At 38.5% G+C, this 22,311-nt stretch overlaps 2 protein-coding genes across 3 annotated transcripts in view; one reads left to right on the top strand and one right to left on the bottom strand.

Annotated features, from left to right (window-relative positions):
- Positions 1–2,580: 2,580 nt before the first annotated feature.
- On the bottom strand, positions 2,581–22,134 carry LOC149971468 (uncharacterized). Of its 2 annotated transcripts, XM_090222898.1 has the most exons (13): positions 22,000–22,134; positions 21,229–21,314; positions 7,832–7,893; positions 7,167–7,457; positions 6,946–7,041; positions 5,358–5,505; positions 4,953–5,254; positions 4,665–4,872; positions 4,439–4,570; positions 4,206–4,348; positions 3,889–4,101; positions 3,555–3,790; positions 2,581–3,396 (listed from the first exon to the last, which is right to left on the bottom strand). In XM_090222898.1, the coding sequence occupies exons 3-13, from the start codon at positions 7,864–7,866 to the stop codon at positions 2,762–2,764; spliced, it is 2,439 nt and encodes an 812-aa protein (XP_090079024.1). In that variant the 5' UTR covers positions 7,867–7,893; positions 21,229–21,314; positions 22,000–22,134; the 3' UTR covers positions 2,581–2,761. The 2 variants fall into 2 exon arrangements, with proteins under 2 accessions (XP_090079024.1, XP_090079025.1); XM_090222899.1 differs by lacking the exon at positions 22,000–22,134 and having other exon boundaries at positions 21,229–21,352.
- The window catches only part of LOC149971467 (UPF0606 protein KIAA1549L-like), a 33,379-nt gene continuing 31,555 nt past the window's right edge, over positions 20,488–22,311 (top strand). Inside the window, exon 1 of the mRNA XM_090221654.1 lies at positions 20,488–20,493. Coding sequence (XP_090077780.1) covers positions 20,488–20,493 — 6 coding nt within the window. The remainder of the gene's footprint in view (positions 20,494–22,311) is intronic.

The raw sequence follows: 22,311 nt of genomic DNA, 5'->3' as shown, positions 1-22,311 counted from the left end.
AGACCATTTGTGTAAACATTGGCCCCTCCCCTCTCCAGAAAAAGAATACGAAATGCTGAGAGGCTGGGAAGATTATCTCCAAAGGTTACTCGCTTAGACTTTCAACCGTTTTTGGACAAGGAAAAATTCCATATTGTTGCCTAGGGGATTGTTCTGAAGGTGGAGGCTATTCAGGGTCAGTAACAGCACACCCCCAGGATGGAGTTTTACAAGATATTGGTTGGCTGGAGATGTTCTACCAAGCTGAATTTGTATTAATTTGTAAAAATATAAATATGGTTCTAAATGCATTTAAGCACATTAAATTCAGGACAGGCCTCATTCTGGGCCTAGAATGTACACACATAACTAGGATAGTCACAGTGATGTACTTGACATGCCCTGTTCCAGTTGATCTAGATCTACAATTTGAGACCATTTGTGTAAACATTGGCCCCTCCCCTCTCCAGAAGAAGAATACGAAATGCTGACAGGCTGGGAAGATTATCTCCAAAGGTTACTCGCTTAGACTTTCAACCGTTTTTGGACAGGGAAAAAATTCCATATTGTTGCCTAGGGGATTGTTCTGAAGGTGGAGGCTATTCAGGGTCAGTAACAGCACACCCCCAGGTTGGAGTTTTACAAATATTGGTTGGCTGGAGATTTTCTACCAAGCTGAATTTGTATTAATTTGTAAAAATATAAATATGTTTCTAAATGCATTTACGCACATTCAATTCAGGACAGGCCTCATTCTGGGCCTAGAATGTAAACACACTCTCTCTATCTCTCTTAATGGATGACTTTATGAAATAGACATACTGTTTTTTTTAAATAAAAATATGGTTCTAAATGCACTTACCGGTCATTCTATTGTTATAGTCCGCTATGGGAGTACCCTACTACGGCCCTCTCTCAGTGCTGGCCGTCTTTGAGTGCTTTATGGACGGTTTAAAATACTACGATGGATGCAGATTGTGATTTTCCTCCGTGCAACTGGTGATTGAAAACGTGCATCTGGTAACCAAAAAATGTAAATACGGTTCAAAATGCATTTACCGGTCATTCTATTATTATAGCCCAATATGGGAGCACCCCACTACGGCCCTCTCTCAGTCAGGGCCGTCCTTGAGTGCTTTATGGACAGTTTAAAATATGACGATGGATGCAGATTGTGATTGATAGGAAAAAACACTGACTGATCTGCCCCCCTTAAGGACAGTGGAACTATGGATCTTCAGTCCTGAAGGCCCTAACTCCCTATCCAGGAACAGGCCTCTCTCTCCTGGTATGAGGGAACACATACAGGCCTAAAGGCCCTAACTCCCTATCAAGGAACAGGCCTCTCTCCTGGCATGAGAGTACACATACAGGCATAAAGGCCCTCACTCCCTCTCCAGGAACAGGCCTCTCTCGCTGGCATGAGAGTACACATACAGGCAGTGTACAACGTAGAACACCAGATAATGCATGCAGAGCAGAATTAGGCCGATACCCACTAATTATAAAAATCCAGAAAAGAGACGTTAAATTCTATAACCACCTAAAAGGAAGTGATTCCCAAACCTTCCACAACAAAGCCATCCCCTACAGAGAGATGCTACCTGGAGAAGAGTCCCCTAAGCAAGCTGGTCCTGGGGCTCTGTTCACAAACACAAACACACCCTACAGAGCCCCAGGACAGCAGCACAATTAGACCCAACCAAATCATGAGAAAACAAAAAGATAATTACTTGACACATTGGAAAGAATTAACAAAAAAACTGAGCAAATTAGAATGCTATTTGGCCCTACACAGAGAGTACACAGCGGCAGAATACCTGACCACTGTGACTGACCCAAAATTAAGGAAAGCTTTAACTATGTACAGACTCAGTGAGCATAGCCTTGCTATTGAGAAAGGCAGCCGTAGGCAGACATGGCTCTCAAGAGAAGACAGGCTATGTGCTCACTGCCCACAAAATGAGGTGGAAACCGAGCTGCACTTCCTAACCTCCTGCCCAATGTATGACCATATTAGAGAGACATATTTCCCTCAGATTATACAGATCCACAAAGAATTCGAAAACAAATCCAATATCCAAATAATCTGAGACATATTTCCCTCAGATTATACAGATCCACAAAGAATTCGAAAACTAATCCAATTTTGAAAAACTCCCATATCTACTGGGTGAAATTCCACAGTGTGCCATCACAGCATTAAGATTTGTGACCTGTTGCCACGAGAAAAGGGCAACCAGTGAAGAACACACACCATTGTAAATACAACCCATATTTATGCTTATTTATTTTACCTTGTGTCCTTTACCATTTGTACATTGTTAAAACACTGTATATATATAATATGACATTTGTAATGTCTTTATTGTTTTGAAACTTCTGTATGTGTAATGTTTACTGTTAATTTGTATTGTTTATTTCACTTTATATATTCACTTTATATATTATCTACCTCACTTGCTTTGGCAATGTTAACCCATGTTTCCCATGCCAATAAAGCCCTTGAATTGAATTGAATTGACAGACAGACAGACAGACAGACATCGTTTCTCTGATGAAAAACGATGATAATAAACTGTGAACAACGATGAAGCCATGTTTGTGATGATTTATTATTTTAATTGTGTAATATTGCACATTCTCTTTCAATATGTATAACAACAGAACAAAACTAAATGTTTACAGGCTAGGAAGAACACAAATGTCACTCTCTTATCTCTGCCACAGCACAACCCAAGGGGGGTTGTTTTGAGTCCCATCAGATTTCAAGCTGACGGACCTAGTTGTCAAGCCATTCCAAATCTTCTCCTTCTCCACCAAAAGATTTTCTTGACACCCCATAGTCAAATAACAGTTCTTGTTGCACCTGAATGTCTCGTAGGGCAATGAAAAGGATGACGTTCCACACTTTGCCACCCTCTTCTAATTGCTGAAGCTGACCCTTTATGTTGCTTCTCTTTCTGGAATGATTTATCCTACGTCCAAATGTATCCATCTCTGGGTGGCAAGGACAGGGCACAGTCTTTGCATCTATGCAGTACGTTTTCCCTGATGATTCCTTGTAGAAGTAAAGGAACCCCATCTCGTCATTCTCTGTTGCTTCCAACAATTTTTTCCCCTGCTTCCCTGAGAGTGGGAGACCGTGGTAGTCACAGACAACTTCCCCTTTAGCAAATGGACGTGTCGTCATTACCTTTTTTCCTTTATCAGGGTCACTGGCAATGTACAGTCCTTTCCACTTCTGGGACATCACCAGCTTCATAATTTCCTTGTTGTCTTTTGGTGTGTCAGTGTTAATTGAAGGTTGCCAGTGACAAAGGACAGTCTCCACTTTCACTTTGTTTTTCTGCCAGTTCTGCCTTTCAATGTATCTCTCTACTTGACGTGCAGTGGGTTGTCTTCTGGGGAAGTGTGCTGTAACAAAAAAAAAAGTGTTATTAATAATTTAATTTATACAATAGTAGAAGCCCTTATCAAGTACTACTTTATTTACTGACTAAATAAAGTACATTTTTGCAATAATTAATATATCAAAATTGTATTTAGTTTAGGGTATTTTAGCTGCTTCGTACCGATCACATAATCCCGTCTCATTTTCACTTGCTGGCTTCTCCACTTGTCATAGCAATATCTCTCATGCATTCCTACAATCAGTCGTCTGTCCTTGTTCTGGATTGATTGTCCATCAATTGTGACAGGGAAGTGTTCATAGAAGAGATTCAAGGCCTGTGCCTCATCCAACTTTTTGCAGCTGGACAATGCTCCCTTTCTACTTGTGCTTGCACTGGAGGGGCCTGCAGTCTCAATACTTGAAAAAGGGAAAAGAACAACACATTTGTATCTTTATGTAGCAGCATTTACAAGACAATGTAAAGTGTAATTTATATAATTTGTGTAAATACTTACTTAGATTCATCGGACGTGGCAACTTTGGTGATCAGCTTCATTCCCAGGCAGGCATTGACTGGTGTCTTCATGCGGTAATGCTTTTCAGCTGTAGCAGTTGTATGGGCCAAGTAGTCAGCAACAAGGGCCTTCTGTTGGTCTGTGAAGCTGGCTTTGGTATTTGTCTCCATAACTCGTCTTGCTACCTGGCTCGTGATGTTGGGCAAGTTGTATCTGATGAAAGATCAAGAAAAACAGTTTGGTTTCAGAAAACTGTACTGTCAAATAAGTATTGTGGAATGATTAAACAGTGTTCTACTTAACAGTGGTGTACTTACTTGGAATGAAACCTGTGTAGGTCATTGGATGGGTTGTAGATCGGTTTCCCGGTTGTGGAAATGAAGAAGGTCTCATCTTCTTCCGTGTCATCAGAGTTTTTAAGAAAAGCTGGTCGAACATGTCGGTAGTACACGTCAAACCACTGAAAATATAGACAACATTAATATATGTTTAACTGGTTTGTATTTAATCAATCACATTCACAATAACATATTGTATTAAATATACTTACTGCCTCTTCCTCCTCATCTAACGAAATGGTTGCAACTTGCTGTGTTGCTGTTTTGTGCTTCTTTACACCGATGACAGTCCAATTCTCTCCATCTGGCAACTTGCACGGTTTCCTTGAGAGCCATTCATCCAGCTGCATTTGGAACAGTGACATATTAATAACACACATGCCAAAGAAGCAAATACAATTCAACATTATAGCAAATATATGACATTAGTTAACTTACGGTCATGTTTTTGACCACTCCAGCCCTTTGGAGATGTTTCAGCATGAGCAGAGACTCAAGGTAGTACAGAACGTGCAGTTTTTCAGTTTCCAGCAAGGATTCTTCATTCATGGCCTTCCCAATGATACACAGAAATTCGTTCTTCGCCACCCTCAAAAGTTCCCAACATTCATGTGGTGTCTTCGCAACTGTCACCATCTGTGTGTATCTGCACAAAAACAATAAGACATTAATAATACACACTTATTTTAAAATACATTTCTGTGAGGATCAATTTGAAATATATACCTTTTCCCAGTAATTTCCTTAGACACCTGCTTGCTCATGGACTTCTGCAGTTCATTCAAGCATAGGAGGAAATGCTTGCATTGCTCAAACAAGGCTCTGTCTGTCTGAATAAGGCTTGTAATTGCGATGATGTACCGAAGAAATCTCTTCAGATTCTTCATGTAGTTGGCAATGGTTTGCTTCTTTTGTCCAATGTCTGCAAGCTTGGTAAAAAATGATCTGCTTTTTTCCAAGTTATTAACAAAATCCAGCGATGGTTTGTTTGAGTCCATGTAAAACAAAAACCTTGACACATTTGCAACCTGTACATGAAAATTCAAATAATATTAATTACATAGTTAATAACTACTTTATAATCTATTAATTCTTGTTGAAATATGTAAACAGTAAAATCTCTGTACATACCTCCTGTTTGAAATTGGGAATGTTGTTGTCGTCGCGGAGAAATTTCCCAAATCCAGCCAGCAGATCACAATCCAGAGGGTGCTTTTGGTATAAACCACTGATTTGCATCCCCTTTCTCAGTTTGGTGTCCCATAACTGGTTCAATGGCCTGGAAAATATTTGGTATGCAGATTAGAATAAATAAAATACATCCATGTTTGCTTATATACTTATACGTAGTACTTGTTATTACAGTTTTTCTCAGTCGCTTTGGTGCATTTCTTAGATGAAAAGTGCAATTCTTGATACTACTTGTACAAATCCCAAATCATCTAGTCACTTGTGCACATCATTAAAGCAATTTCTTATTCCTTTGAACAAATTGCAATTGATAATGTACAAGTGTCAGATTTTTTCCACATTATCTATTGCTCATGTCATGTTGATCAAAATATAGTAAATAGATGGTTCTCTGTTCAATAGTCTTACCCCTCAAAACATCTAGGCATTAGTTCCTTGCATAAGCCATTACATGCAAAATTGTTGAACTATTTGTCATAAACTGTCAAGCATAGTTTTACACATTTCTATTAGACCTTTTGTACAAAAACGTGAATTGATGAATCATGCAGGTGAAATTGACCCTCACTCATGAAGGAATGTAAAGTGTTAGTTCAACCAACAATCAACCAGTTGTCTAAGGTGCATCTCATGAAGAATCAATTGGCAAGCATATATAGACAGACCACAACACAGAGTTGCCATTTTCCAATAATGGATGGACCAGGAAACGAACAGGGTCAACAGCCAAGAGGAGGAAGAAGAGGAGCAAGGATGCGTGGTGGAAGGCAAAACAGAGGAAGAGGCAGAAGAGGACATAGGCGCATATCTGATGACATAAGGGACACTATTGTAGACGATGTTGTCAATCATGGCCTTGACCCTGCTGGCTGCAATGGATGCAGCATGTGAGGACATCAAAGTAGATGCCTGCAGAGGATGGATAAGGCATTCCAAAAGATTCTTTCCACGTTGCATTGGAAGGGAAAATATTGGTGTGATGTGGATGAGAATATGTGGGCCGAAAGACTTAGGGGTGGTTTCCTGTTTATTTCCAATTTAGTTTTTTTTCCTTTGTGCCCCTTGGGTTGTCCAGTCTCTTTCAATCAATAACCCACATACAGTGATATGTAAATAGTACTGTTGAAATTGATATAGGCCATAGAAGTGCAGCCTTGTGCATTTTCAATACAGTAACTGTCATCCAAACTGTAGCCTAAGTTTACATCAGGTAATACTGTCGAAGTACACAGTTACATTGACAACATGCCTAAACATTTTGACGACCTTGTTCGTGAACAATGACTCAATGACTTATCATTCTGATGACACAGACATGATCATTGGCATGAATATTTACTTTTGAAAGATGTACTAGGGATTTTTTGTGACTGACTAGCTTTAGAAACATATCTATTGTATATTGCAGTTTGTACAAATTGTTCTGAGAAATGCACTTATTATTTTGCACATGTTAGGGATGATTCGAAAAATGCACCAAAGCGACTGAGAAAAACTGTAATGAGTTGATTTCTATTTATTTACTTACGGTTGGTACAATGCCGACTGGTCTTGGTCCATGTCTGTTTCATCATCTGTATTTTCAGCTTTAGCTGGGGGTAACACTTGAGCAACTTCCACTTGGCTGAAATATCACACAGATTAACAAAAACATTTATACAATTTTAACAATCAAACATAATTGGACAACATTTCAAATGAGTTCCAATAGCATGTAACTTGCACATATATTATTTTATCAGTGCTTACCCAGTTATTTGTTTGTCTTCTGGCTTGTTGATCACAAAACCACCCAATTTTTCAAGATCTTTAATCAAAGGTTGGAGTTTATCCTGTTGTGTCACAACAGAGCTTAGTTGTGTGTAGTCAATGATCCTGCAGTGCCAAAGATACTCAATCATCAAGTCGCGGGATTTGCCGACTTCCTGGTCAATTTTCTCTTTAGATTCTGTCTTCATGCACACTCTGGTGAGATGTATAGATATGTTTTCCTGGTTCTTTATACAAAATCTGCACACAATAGGGATCCTTCTTTGTTTTCTGTAAGACAGTGAATGCACAATTAGTAAATGTAATGAAGTTATTACTTAAAACCTCTCTGGGATATGTGGGATGGTAGTGTCCCACCTGGCCAAACATCCAGTGAAAATAGTCAATATACGAAATTAAAGCTAAACTTGTTGTCAGATTTAAAAAGTGATTTACGGCGAATCACAGAACATCATTTTTCAACCCTCACAGCGCGACACAAAACGCAGAAATAAAGAGTTGCCATGTGATTTCAAAAACATTCTGCACACTCTCACACTCTAACCCTCTGTCAAACATGATAGAAAGCAATTCATTTATGGTCGGATTTAAGAGAAAGGGCCAAATGAGAGGTGTGCTCTTCCCTTGATTTAGAGATAACTTACCTTGAACCAGTACTAGTAGCAGTTGCAGATGCCATCTTGCTCCAAGGAAAAGGAAGTACAATCTAAATTAAATGGTTTCAGAACATGGAAAAAGGCAATAATTAATCTTCAGCTCCCACTTAGTGTGTTCTTACACTGTGGCGGTCTGTAGTGAATGAGGTCAGAAAAAAACATGTCTTCAAATTTACAATCAGATAGGCCCACCCCTTTTCCACATTTACATTTTATATTCAGGGTAGACTGAAACCCCCACTCAGAGGTGTGAAATGAATCTGAGAGACCTTTAACAGAACAATAACCTTGGACACCACTTTGGATGGGCAATCTAGGAGAGAGAGAGCGCTGGAGAGACAGACAGACAAATCCAATTTTGAAAAACTCCCATATCTACTGGCTGAAATTCCACAGTGTGCCATCACAGCAGCAAGATTTGTGACCTGTTGCCATGATAAAAGGGCAACCAGTGCAGAACACACAACATTGTAAATACAACCCATATTTATGCTTATTTATTTTATCTTGTGTCCTTTACAATTTGTACATTGTTAAAACACTGTATATATATAATATCACATTTGTAATGTCTTTATTGTTTTGAAATTCTGGTTCCTAAGCCTTTTAACTATTTTCAAATGATAGAATGGCTATTTAACACAACTTTAAAACCTGTTTTATTTGGGTTTACACTGACCTAAGACAGGACATTTGCATGTAGTCTTCAGAATTCACCTGTACATGCTGCTTGCATAGATTGCCCATCCAAGGTGGGTGCCTAGGTCATTGTTATGTTGAGGTCAGAGGATCATCATGGTAAAGAATTTCACACCACTGAGTTGTAGTTTTACAGGCTATTTGCATGCCTGCCTAAAGGCCATAACTCCCTATCCAGGAACAGGCCTCTCTCTCCTGGTATGAGAGAACACATACAGGCATAAAGGCCATAACTCCCTATCAAGGAACAGGCCTCTCTCTCTGGGCATGAGAGTACACATAAATGCCTAAAGGTCCAACTCTGGGCCTAGTTATTGGGGAAATGGGCCAAAAAAAAGGTTGAAATTCCACAGTGTGCCATCACAGCAGCAAGATTTGTGACCTGTTGCCAAGAGAAAAGGGCAACCAGTGGAGAACACACACCATTGTAAATACAACCCATATTTATGCTTATTTATTTTATCTTGTGTCCTTTACCATTTGTACATTGTTAAAACACTGTATATATATAATATGACATTTGTAATGTCTTTATTGTTTTGAAACTTCTGTATGTGTAATGTTTACTGTTAATTTTTATTGTTTATTTCACTTTATATATTCACTTTATATATTATCTACCTCACTTGCTTTGGCAATGACCCTAAAACATGTTTTGAAATCACTGCCTACAGTTAGAGCAAAACCCTGTATTCAACCCTCTGTAAATCAATCAGTTTTTAACATAAAGGCTTGAACCTCGGGGTTATGTAAAATGGTGTCCCAGTGAGGAAATATGTTTAATTACAGCTTCCTGTGACAACCGGAAGTGCCTTACATTGGGGTCATAGGTGCTGTTTTGATGGGTTAAAAAGGTCACATCTTTCCAAAATGTCATATGTGTGATTAGGCAACACTCATAAACCGGTCCATACAAGAAAACCAGGTTCTAAAGTATACCTAACATAACAGAATTGTATTCAGTTTACTGTATTTTAGGTGCATTTTACCGATAGTATAATCGTGTTTACTTTTCTCTTGCTTCTCTGAGATGTTTTGATATAATAAGAGGATCATATATAACCTTGATCATTTTTACATTTTTTTATTTCACCAGGTAAGTCAGTTGAGAAAAAGTTCTCATTTACAACTGAGACCTGGCAAGGGCAGAAGCCATTGTTTACAAACAGTGAATTAAACTGATGGCTGTTGGAGAGGGGGGGCAGCTGTGTTGATTTTCAGATTCCTGGAACAACCGGATGTGGTCAAATTGGCCTGCCTATCTGTACGATATATTGTGCTACAAACACACTTCTATTTGAGGAGGAGAGAGAGAATTTAGAGAGAATTATTTATTTCAGCTTGTATTTCTTTAATCACATTCTCAGTGGGTCAGAAGTTTACATACACTCAACTAGAATAGGGTTGTAACAAAGTGTGGTCTTTAACACTCAGACAGACTAAGGACAGATTAGTGGATTCAAAAACTGAGTTCTTTTGATAACACTAGCCTAAACTATTTAACAGGAGGTCCTCCTTATTTACTCAGACCATTTGACATGAACCCTTAACAGTGAATATATTCCTAAATGTGCCTTCTTTCTCTTCCCTTAGGAATGCATTGCCTGCTGCTCTAAATTCAACTGGATGACAAAGTGGGTTAGGGTTACCCTACACAACTACCATCAATCACAACTAATCAGGCTAGTATAAGGATTACATGTGTTGATTTCCAGCTTCCTGTAGCAACCGGAAGTGGTTAAATTGACCCTAAAACATGTTTTGAAATCACTGCCTACAGTTAGAGCAAAACAATGTATTCAACCCTCTGTAAATCAATCAGTTTTTAACATAAAGGCTTGAACCTCAGGGTTATGTAAAATGGTGTCCCAGTGAGGAAATGTGTTTAATTACAGCTTCCTGTGACAACCGGAAGTGCCTTACATTGAGGTCATAGGTGCTGTTTTGAGGGGTTGAAAAGGTCACATCTTTCCAAAATGTCATATGTGTGATTAGGCATAGAGGGGAAAATGATTTATTTCAGCTTGATTTGCTTAATCACTTAACCAGTGGGTCAGAAGTTTACTATCAACTATCAAACAGTTATGAAATCATAAATAAATGAATGTCTACACTAAAGTCTGTGAATTTGATGGACTTTCTGACCTTAAAGGCCCAAGAACCAAAGGACAAATGCAAATGAAGTCCCTGCTCAGCCCTGGTACCTTTCATTCTGTAAATTCTGGTTCCTGAGCCTTTTAACTATTTTCAAATGATAGAATGGCTATTTAACACAACTTTAAAACCTGTTTTATTTGGGTTTACACTGACCTAAGACAGGACATTTGCTTTTAGTCTTCAGAATTCACCTGTACATGCTGCTTGCATAGATTGCCCATCCAAGGTGGGTGCCTAGGTCATTGTTATGTTGAGGTCAGAGGATCATCATGGTAAAGAATTTCACACCACTGAGTTGTAGTTTTACAGGCTATTTGCATGCCTGCCTAAAGGCCATAACTCCCTATCCAGGAACAGGCCTCTCTCTCCTGGTATGAGATAACACATACAGGCATAAAAGCCATAACTCCCTATCAAGGAACAGGCCTCTCTCTCTGGGCATGAGAGTACACAAAAATACCTAAAGGTCCAACTCTGGGCCTAGTGATTGGGGAAATGGGCCAAAAAAAAGGTTGAAATTCCACAGTGTGCCATCACAGCAGCAAGATTTGTGACCTGTTGCCAAGCGAAAAGGGCAACCAGTGGAGAACACACACCATTGTAAATACAACCCATATTTATGCTTATTTATTTTATCTTGTGTCCTTTACCATTTGTACATTGTTAAAACACTGTATATATATAATATGACATTTGTAATGTCTTTATTGTTTTGAAACTTCTGTATGTGTAATGTTTACTGTTAATTTTTATTGTTTATTTCACTTTATATATTCACTTTATATATTATCTACCTCACTTGCTTTGGCAATGACCCTAAAACATGTTTTGAAATCACTGCCTACAGTTAGAGCAAAACCCTGTATTCAACCCTCTGTAAATCAATCAGTTTTTAACATAAAGGCTTGAACCTCGGGGTTATGTAAAATGGTGTCCCAGTGAGGAAATATGTTTAATTACAGCTTCCTGTGACAACCGGAAGTGCCTTACATTGGGGTCATAGGTGCTGTTTTGATGGGTTAAAAAGGTCACATCTTTCCAAAATGTCATATGTGTGATTAGGCAACACTCATAAACCGGTCCATACAAGAAAACCAGGTTCTAAAGTATACCTAACATAACAGAATTGTATTCAGTTTACTGTATTTTAGGTGCATTTTACCGATAGTATAATCGTGTTTACTTTTCTCTTGCTTCTCTGAGATGTTTTGATATAATAAGAGGATCATATATAACCTTGATCATTTTTACATTTTTTTATTTCACCAGGTAAGTCAGTTGAGAAAAAGTTCTCATTTACAACTGAGACCTGGCAAGGGCAGAAGCCATTGTTTGCAAACAGTGAATGATGATGATGGCTGATGGCTGTTGGAGAGGGGGGGCAGCTGTGTTGATTTTCAGATTCCTGGAACAACCGGATGTGGTCAAATTGGCCTGCCTATCTGTACGATATATTGTGCTACAAACACACTTCTATTTGAGGAGGAGAGAGAGAATTTAGAGAGAATTATTTATTTCAGCTTGTATTTCTTTAATCACATTCTCAGTGGGTCAGAAGTTTACATACACTCAACTAGAATAGGGTTGTAACAAAGTGTGGTCTTTAACACTCAGACAGACTAAGGACAGATTAGTGGATTCAAAAACTGAGTTCTTTTGATAACACTAGCCTAAACTATTTAACAGGAGGTCCTCCTTATTTACTCAGACCATTTGACATGAACCCTTAACAGTGAATATATTCCTAAATGTGCCTTCTTTCTCTTCCCGTAGGAATGCATTGCCTGCTGCTCTAAATTCAACTGGATGACAAAGTGGGTTAGGGTTACCCTACACAACTACCATCAATCACAACTAATCAGGCTAGTATAAGGATTACATGTGTTGATTTCCAGCTTCCTGTAGCAACCGGAAGTGGTTAAATTGACCCTAAAACATGTTTTGAAATCACTGCCTACAGTTAGAGCAAAACACTGTATTCAACCCTCTGTAAATCAATCAGTTTTTAACATAAAGGCTTGAACCTCAGGGTTATGTAAAATGGTGTCCCAGTGAGGAAATGTGTTTAATTACAGCTTCCTGTGACAACCGGAAGTGCCTTACATTGAGGTCATAGGTGCTGTTTTGAGGGGTTGAAAAGGTCACATCTTTCCAAAATGTCATATGTGTGATTAGGCATAGAGGGGAAAATGATTTATTTCAGCTTGATTTGCTTAATCACTTAACCAGTGGGTCAGAAGTTTACTATCAACTATCAAACAGTTATGAAATCATAAATAAATGAATGTCTACACTAAAGTCTGTGAATTTGATGGACTTTCTGACCTTAAAGGCCCAAGAACCAAAGGACAAATGCAAATGAAGTCCCTGCTCAGCCCTGGTACCTTTCATTCTGTAAATTCTGGTTCCTGAGCCTTTTAACTATTTTCAAATGATAGAATGGCTATTTAACACAACTTTAAAACCTGTTTTATTTGGGTTTACACTGACCTAAGACAGGACATTTGCTTTTAGTCTTCAGAATTCACCTGTACATGCTGCTTGCATAGATTGCCCATCCAAGGTGGGTGCCTAGGTCATTGTTATGTTGAGGTCAGAGGATCATCATGGTAAAGAATTTCACACCACTGAGTTGTAGTTTTACAGGCTATTTGCATGCCTGCCTAAAGGCCATAACTCCCTATCCAGGAACAGGCCTCTCTCTCCTGGTATGAGATAACACATACAGGCATAAAAGCCATAACTCCCTATCAAGGAACAGGCCTCTCTCTCTGGGCATGAGAGTACACAAAAATACCTAAAGGTCCAACTCTGGGCCTAGTGATTGGGGAAATGGGCCAAAAAAAAGGTTGAAATTCCACAGTGTGCCATCACAGCAGCAAGATTTGTGACCTGTTGCCAAGCGAAAAGGGCAACCAGTGGAAAACACACACCATTGTAAATACAACCCATATTTATGCTTATTTATTTTATCTTGTGTCCTTTACCATTTGTACATTGTTAAAACACTGTATATATATAATATGACATTTGTAATGTCTTTATTGTTTTGAAACTTCTGTATGTGTAATGTTTACTGTTAATTTTTATTGTTTATTTCACTTTATATATTCACTTTATATATTATCTACCTCACTTGCTTTGGCAATGACCCTAAAACATGTTTTGAAATCACTGCCTACAGTTAGAGCAAAACCCTGTATTCAACCCTCTGTAAATCAATCAGTTTTTAACATAAAGGCTTGAACCTCGGGGTTATGTAAAATGGTGTCCCAGTGAGGAAATATGTTTAATTACAGCTTCCTGTGACAACCGGAAGTGCCTTACATTGGGGTCATAGGTGCTGTTTTGATGGGTTAAAAAGGTCACATCTTTCCAAAATGTCATATGTGTGATTAGGCAACACTCATAAACCGGTCCATACAAGAAAACCAGGTTCTAAAGTATACCTAACATAACAGAATTGTATTCAGTTTACTGTATTTTAGGTGCATTTTACCGATAGTATAATCGTGTTTACTTTTCTCTTGCTTCTCTGAGATGTTTTGATATAATAAGAGGATCATATATAACCTTGATCATTTTTACATTTTTTTATTTCACCAGGTAAGTCAGTTGAGAAAAAGTTCTCATTTACAACTGAGACCTGGCAAGGGCAGAAGCCATTGTTTGCAAACAGTGAATGATGATGATGGCTGATGGCTGTTGGAGAGGGGGGGCAGCTGTGTTGATTTTCAGATTCCTGGAACAACCGGATGTGGTCAAATTGGCCTGCCTATCTGTACGATATATTGTGCTACAAACACACTTCTATTTGAGGAGGAGAGAGAGAATTTAGAGAGAATTATTTATTTCAGCTTGTATTTCTTTAATCACATTCTCAGTGGGTCAGAAGTTTACATACACTCAACTAGAATAGGGTTGTAACAAAGTGTGGTCTTTAACACTCAGACAGACTAAGGACAGATTAGTGGCTTCAAAAACTGAGTTCTTTTGATAACACTAGCCTAAACTATTTAACAGGAGGTCCTCCTTATTTACTCAGACCATTTGACATGAACCCTTAACAGTGAATATATTCCTAAATGTGCCTTCTTTCTCTTCCCTTAGGAATGCATTGCCTGCTGCTCTAAATTCAACTGGATGACAAAGTGGGTTAGGGTTACCCTACACAACTACCATCAATCACAACTAATCAGGCTAGTATAAGGATTACATGTGTTGATTTCCAGCTTCCTGTAGCAACCGGAAGTGGTTAAATTGACCCTAAAACATGTTTTGAAATCACTGCCTACAGTTAGAGCAAAACAATGTATTCAACCCTCTGTAAATCAATCAGTTTTTAACATAAAGGCTTGAACCTCAGGGTTATGTAAAATGGTGTCCCAGTGAGGAAATGTGTTTAATTACAGCTTCCTGTGACAACCGGAAGTGCCTTACATTGAGGTCATAGGTGCTGTTTTGAGGGGTTGAAAAGGTCACATCTTTCCAAAATGTCATATGTGTGATTAGGCATAGAGGGGAAAATGATTTATTTCAGCTTGATTTGCTTAATCACTTAACCAGTGGGTCAGAAGTTTACTATCAACTATCAAACAGTTATGAAATCATAAATAAATGAATGTCTACACTAAAGTCTGTGAATTTGATGGACTTTCTGACCTTAAAGGCCCAAGAACCAAAGGACAAATGCAAATGAAGTCCCTGCTCAGCCCTGGTACCTTTCATTCTGTAAATTCTGGTTCCTGAGCCTTTTAACTATTTTCAAATGATAGAATGGCTATTTAACACAACTTTAAAACCTGTTTTATTTGGGTTTACACTGACCTAAGACAGGACATTTGCTTTTAGTCTTCAGAATTCACCTGTACATGCTGCTTGCATAGATTGCCCATCCAAGGTGGGTGCCTAGGTCATTGTTATGTTGAGGTCAGAGGATCATCATGGTAAAGAATTTCACACCACTGAGTTGTAGTTTTACAGGCTATTTGCATGCCTGCCTAAAGGCCATAACTCCCTATCCAGGAACAGGCCTCTCTCTCCTGGTATGAGATAACACATACAGGCATAAAAGCCATAACTCCCTATCAAGGAACAGGCCTCTCTCTCTGGGCATGAGAGTACACAAAAATACCTAAAGGTCCAACTCTGGGCCTAGTGATTGGGGAAATGGGCCAAAAAAAAGGTTGAAATTCCACAGTGTGCCATCACAGCAGCAAGATTTGTGACCTGTTGCCAAGCGAAAAGGGCAACCAGTGGAGAACACACACCATTGTAAATACAACCCATATTTATGCTTATTTATTTTATCTTGTGTCCTTTACCATTTGTACATTGTTAAAACACTGTATATATATAATATGACATTTGTAATGTCTTTATTGTTTTGAAACTTCTGTATGTGTAATGTTTACTGTTAATTTTTATTGTTTATTTCACTTTATATATTCACTTTATATATTATCTACCTCACTTGCTTTGGCAATGACCCTAAAACATGTTTTGAAATCACTGCCTACAGTTAGAGCAAAACCCTGTATTCAACCCTCTGTAAATCAATCAGTTTTTAACATAAAGGCTTGAACCTCGGGGTTATGTAAAATGGTGTCCCAGTGAGGAAATATGTTTAATTACAGCTTCCTGTGACAACCGGAAGTGCCTTACATTGGGGTCATAGGTGCTGTTTTGATGGGTTAAAAAGGTCACATCTTTCCAAAATGTCATATGTGTGATTAGGCAACACTCATAAACCGGTCCATACAAGAAAACCAGGTTCTAAAGTATACCTAACATAACAGAATTGTATTCAGTTTACTGTATTTTAGGTGCATTTTACCGATAGTATAATCGTGTTTACTTTTCTCTTGCTTCTCTGAGATGTTTTGATATAATAAGAGGATCATATATAACCTTGATCATTTTTACATTTTTTTATTTCACCAGGTAAGTCAGTTGAGAAAAAGTTCTCATTTACAACTGAGACCTGGCAAGGGCAGAAGCCATTGTTTGCAAACAGTGAATGATGATGATGGCTGATGGCTGTTGGAGAGGGGGGGCAGCTGTGTTGATTTTCAGATTCCTGGAACAACCGGATGTGGTCAAATTGGCCTGCCTATCTGTACGATATATTGTGCTACAAACACACTTCTATTTGAGGAGGAGAGAGAGAATTTAGAGAGAATTATTTATTTCAGCTTGTATTTCTTTAATCACATTCTCAGTGGGTCAGAAGTTTACATACACTCAACTAGAATAGGGTTGTAACAAAGTGTGGTCTTTAACACTCAGACAGACTAAGGACAGATTAGTGGATTCAAAAACTGAGTTCTTTTGATAACACTAGCCTAAACTATTTAACAGGAGGTCCTCCTTATTTACTCAGACCATTTGACATGAACCCTTAACAGTGAATATATTCCTAAATGTGCCTTCTTTCTCTTCCCGTAGGAATGCATTGCCTGCTGCTCTAAATTCAACTGGATGACAAAGTGGGTTAGGGTTACCCTACACAACTACCATCAATCACAACTAATCAGGCTAGTATAAGGATTACATGTGTTGATTTCCAGCTTCCTGTAGCAACCGGAAGTGGTTAAATTGACCCTAAAACATGTTTTGAAATCACTGCCTACAGTTAGAGCAAAACACTGTATTCAACCCTCTGTAAATCAATCAGTTTTTAACATAAAGGCTTGAACCTCAGGGTTATGTAAAATGGTGTCCCAGTGAGGAAATGTGTTTAATTACAGCTTCCTGTGACAACCGGAAGTGCCTTACATTGAGGTCATAGGTGCTGTTTTGAGGGGTTGAAAAGGTCACATCTTTCCAAAATGTCATATGTGTGATTAGGCATAGAGGGGAAAATGATTTATTTCAGCTTGATTTGCTTAATCACTTAACCAGTGGGTCAGAAGTTTACTATCAACTATCAAACAGTTATGAAATCATAAATAAATGAATGTCTACACTAAAGTCTGTGAATTTGATGGACTTTCTGACCTTAAAGGCCCAAGAACCAAAGGACAAATGCAAATGAAGTCCCTGCTCAGCCCTGGTACCTTTCATTCTGTAAATTCTGGTTCCTGAGCCTTTTAACTATTTTCAAATGATAGAATGGCTATTTAACACAACTTTAAAACCTGTTTTATTTGGGTTTACACTGACCTAAGACAGGACATTTGCTTTTAGTCTTCAGAATTCACCTGTACATGCTGCTTGCATAGATTGCCCATCCAAGGTGGGTGCCTAGGTCATTGTTATGTTGAGGTCAGAGGATCATCATGGTAAAGAATTTCACACCACTGAGTTGTAGTTTTACAGGCTATTTGCATGCCTGCCTAAAGGCCATAACTCCCTATCCAGGAACAGGCCTCTCTCTCCTGGTATGAGATAACACATACAGGCATAAAAGCCATAACTCCCTATCAAGGAACAGGCCTCTCTCTCTGGGCATGAGAGTACACAAAAATACCTAAAGGTCCAACTCTGGGCCTAGTGATTGGGGAAATGGGCCAAAAAAAAGGTTGAAATTCCACAGTGTGCCATCACAGCAGCAAGATTTGTGACCTGTTGCCAAGCGAAAAGGGCAACCAGTGGAAAACACACACCATTGTAAATACAACCCATATTTATGCTTATTTATTTTATCTTGTGTCCTTTACCATTTGTACATTGTTAAAACACTGTATATATATAATATGACATTTGTAATGTCTTTATTGTTTTGAAACTTCTGTATGTGTAATGTTTACTGTTAATTTTTATTGTTTATTTCACTTTATATATTCACTTTATATATTATCTACCTCACTTGCTTTGGCAATGACCCTAAAACATGTTTTGAAATCACTGCCTACAGTTAGAGCAAAACCCTGTATTCAACCCTCTGTAAATCAATCAGTTTTTAACATAAAGGCTTGAACCTCGGGGTTATGTAAAATGGTGTCCCAGTGAGGAAATATGTTTAATTACAGCTTCCTGTGACAACCGGAAGTGCCTTACATTGGGGTCATAGGTGCTGTTTTGATGGGTTAAAAAGGTCACATCTTTCCAAAATGTCATATGTGTGATTAGGCAACACTCATAAACCGGTCCATACAAGAAAACCAGGTTCTAAAGTATACCTAACATAACAGAATTGTATTCAGTTTACTGTATTTTAGGTGCATTTTACCGATAGTATAATCGTGTTTACTTTTCTCTTGCTTCTCTGAGATGTTTTGATATAATAAGAGGATCATATATAACCTTGATCATTTTTACATTTTTTTATTTCACCAGGTAAGTCAGTTGAGAAAAAGTTCTCATTTACAACTGAGACCTGGCAAGGGCAGAAGCCATTGTTTGCAAACAGTGAATGATGATGATGGCTGATGGCTGTTGGAGAGGGGGGGCAGCTGTGTTGATTTTCAGATTCCTGGAACAACCGGATGTGGTCAAATTGGCCTGCCTATCTGTACGATATATTGTGCTACAAACACACTTCTATTTGAGGAGGAGAGAGAGAATTTAGAGAGAATTATTTATTTCAGCTTGTATTTCTTTAATCACATTCTCAGTGGGTCAGAAGTTTACATACACTCAACTAGAATAGGGTTGTAACAAAGTGTGGTCTTTAACACTCAGACAGACTAAGGACAGATTAGTGGATTCAAAAACTGAGTTCTTTTGATAACACTAGCCTAAACTATTTAACAGGAGGTCCTCCTTATTTACTCAGACCATTTGACATGAACCCTTAACAGTGAATATATTCCTAAATGTGCCTTCTTTCTCTTCCCTTAGGAATGCATTGCCTGCTGCTCTAAATTCAACTGGATGACAAAGTGGGTTAGGGTTACCCTACACACCTACCATCAATCACAACTAATCAGGCTAGTATAAGGATTACATGTGTTGATTTCCAGCTTCCTGTAGCAACCGGAAGTGGTTAAATTGACCCTAAAACATGTTTTGAAATCACTGCCTACAGTTAGAGCAAAACCCTGTATTCAACCCTCTGTAAATCAATCAGTTTTTAACATAAAGGCATGAACCTCAGGATTATGTAAAATGGTGTCCCAGTGAGGAAATGTGTTTAATTACAGCTTCCTGTGACAACCGGAAGTGCCTTACATTGAGGTCATAGGTGCTGTTTTGAGGGGTTGAAAAGGTCACATCTTTCCAAAATGTCATATGTGTGATTAGGCATAGAGGGGAAAATGATTTATTTCAGCTTGATTTGCTTAATCACTTAACCAGTGGGTCAGAAGTTTACTATCAACTATCAAACAGTCATGAAATCATAAATAAATGAATGTCTACACTAAAGTATGTGAATTTGATGGACTTTCTGACCTTAAAGGCCCAAGAACCAAAGGACAAATGCAAATGAAGTCCCTGCTCAGCCCTGGTACCTTTCATTCTGTAAATTCTGGTTCCTGAGCCTTTTAACTATTTTCAAATGATAGAATGGCTATTTAACACAACTTTAAAACCTGTTTTATTTGGGTTTACACTGACCTAAGACAGGACATTTGCTTTTAGTCTTCAGAATTCACCTGTACATGCTGCTTGCATAGATTGCCCATCCAAGGTGGGTGCCTAGGTCATTGTTATGTTGAGGTCAGAGGATCATCATGGTAAAGAATTTCACACCACTGAGTTGTAGTTTTACAGGCTATTTGCATGCCTGCCTAAAGGCCATAACTCCCTATCCAGGAACAGGCCTCTCTCTCCTGGTATGAGAGAACACATACAGGCATAAAGGCCATAACTCCCTATCAAGGAACAGGCCTCTCTCTCTGGGCATGAGAGTACACATAAATACCTAAAGGTCCAACTCTGGGCCTAGTGATTGGGGAAATGGGCCAAAAAAAAGGTTGAAATTCCACAGTGTGCCATCACAGCAGCAAGATTTGTGACCTGTTGCCAAGCGAAAAGGGCAACCAGTGGAGAACACACACCATTGTAAATACAACCCATATTTATGCTTATTTATTTTATCTTGTGTCCTTTACCATTTGTACATTGTTAAAACACTGCATATATATAATATCACATTTGTAATGTCTTTATTGTTTTGAAACTTCTGTATGTGTAATGTTTACTGTTAATTTTTATTGTTTATTTCACTTTATATATTCACTTTATATATTATCTACCTCACTTGCTTTGGCAATGACCCTAAAACATGTTTTGAAATCACTGTCTACAGTTAGAGCAAAACCCTGTATTCAACCCTCTGTAAATCAATCAGTTTTTAACATAAAGGCTTGAACCTCGGGGTTATGTAAAATGGTGTCCCAGTGAGGAAATATGTTTAATTACAGCTTCCTGTGACAACTGGAAGTGCCTTACATTGGGGTCACAGGTGATGTTTTGAGGGGTTAAAAAGGTAACATCTTTCCAAAATGTCATATGTGTGATTAGGCAACCCTCATACACTGGTACATACAAGAAAACCAGGTTTTAAAGTTGTGTTCAATAGCCAGCCCATCATTTCAAAACAGTTGAAAGGTTGAGTCATCTCCTGTGAGAAGGTAACCCACCTATCAACATTAAGTTGTCTTAGAGCGTGGGTGCCCCCTGGTGGCTGAACCCGAGATCAATGAGAGAGCTTGTCAGTCCCACTTCTCTGTCGTTCCACAAAGTAGACAGGGGGAAAAAATTGTGAAAATTAATCAAATAAATATACATAAAAACATGGAAGGATCAGACTTAACTAACTACTATCTTGAAATGTTGTGTAAAATAAGCATTCTATCATTTAACAATGGTTGAAAGACTGAGTGAATCACCTCTTGAGTTGAGGTTAACAGCCTATACACAGTCAGTTTTATTACATGGGGTGAGTGCACGGGGTGAGTGTTGGCTGAACCCGGCTGGGGGGTTGCCTCTTAGCATGCAATTGAACCCAGCATGGCACTGAATCCATTAAGAACCATATTGAAAAACTCACAAAGTAACTCTTTCAATTACCAGACACATGGCTCAACATAGTGCAATGACAGAGACACTGGAATTTGTCCCCCCCCCCCCAATAATAATGAAAACTCACTGCCTACAGTTTTTGCAAAACACTGTATGCAATCCTCTCTGTAAATCAATCAGTTTTTAACATAAACGCTCAGGATGAACATGAAACTCAGGATTATGTAAAATGGTGTCCCAGTGAGGAAATGTGTTTAATTACAGCTTCCTGTGACAACCGGAAGTGCCTTACATTGGGGTCATAGGTGTTGTTTTGATGGGTTAAAAAGGTCACATCTTTCCAAAATGTCATATGTGTGATTAGACAACCCTCATAATTCGGTACATACAAGAAAACCAGGTGTTAAAGTTGTGTTCAATAGCCATCCCATCATTTCAAAACAGTTGAACGGTTGAGTCATCTCCTGGGATGAGGTAACCTTGTCAGGGTGTTGAGCCATAGAGGGTGGGTGCCCCCTGGTGGCTGAACCCGAGATCAATGAGAGAGCTTGTCAGTCCCACTTCTCTGTCGTTCCACAAAGTAGACAGGAGCAAAAAAAAATGAAAATTAATCAAATAAATATACATCAAAACATGGAAGGATCAGACTTAACTAACTACTATCTTGAAATGTTGTGTAAAATAAGCATTCTATCATTTAA

The sequence above is a fragment of the Oncorhynchus mykiss genome, chromosome 26, assembly GCF_057628025.1.
Source record: "Oncorhynchus mykiss isolate SJ-2025 chromosome 26, ASM5762802v1, whole genome shotgun sequence".
Lineage (NCBI taxonomy): Eukaryota > Metazoa > Chordata > Actinopteri > Salmoniformes > Salmonidae > Oncorhynchus > Oncorhynchus mykiss.
This window is presented reverse-complemented; position numbering and strand designations above follow the sequence as displayed.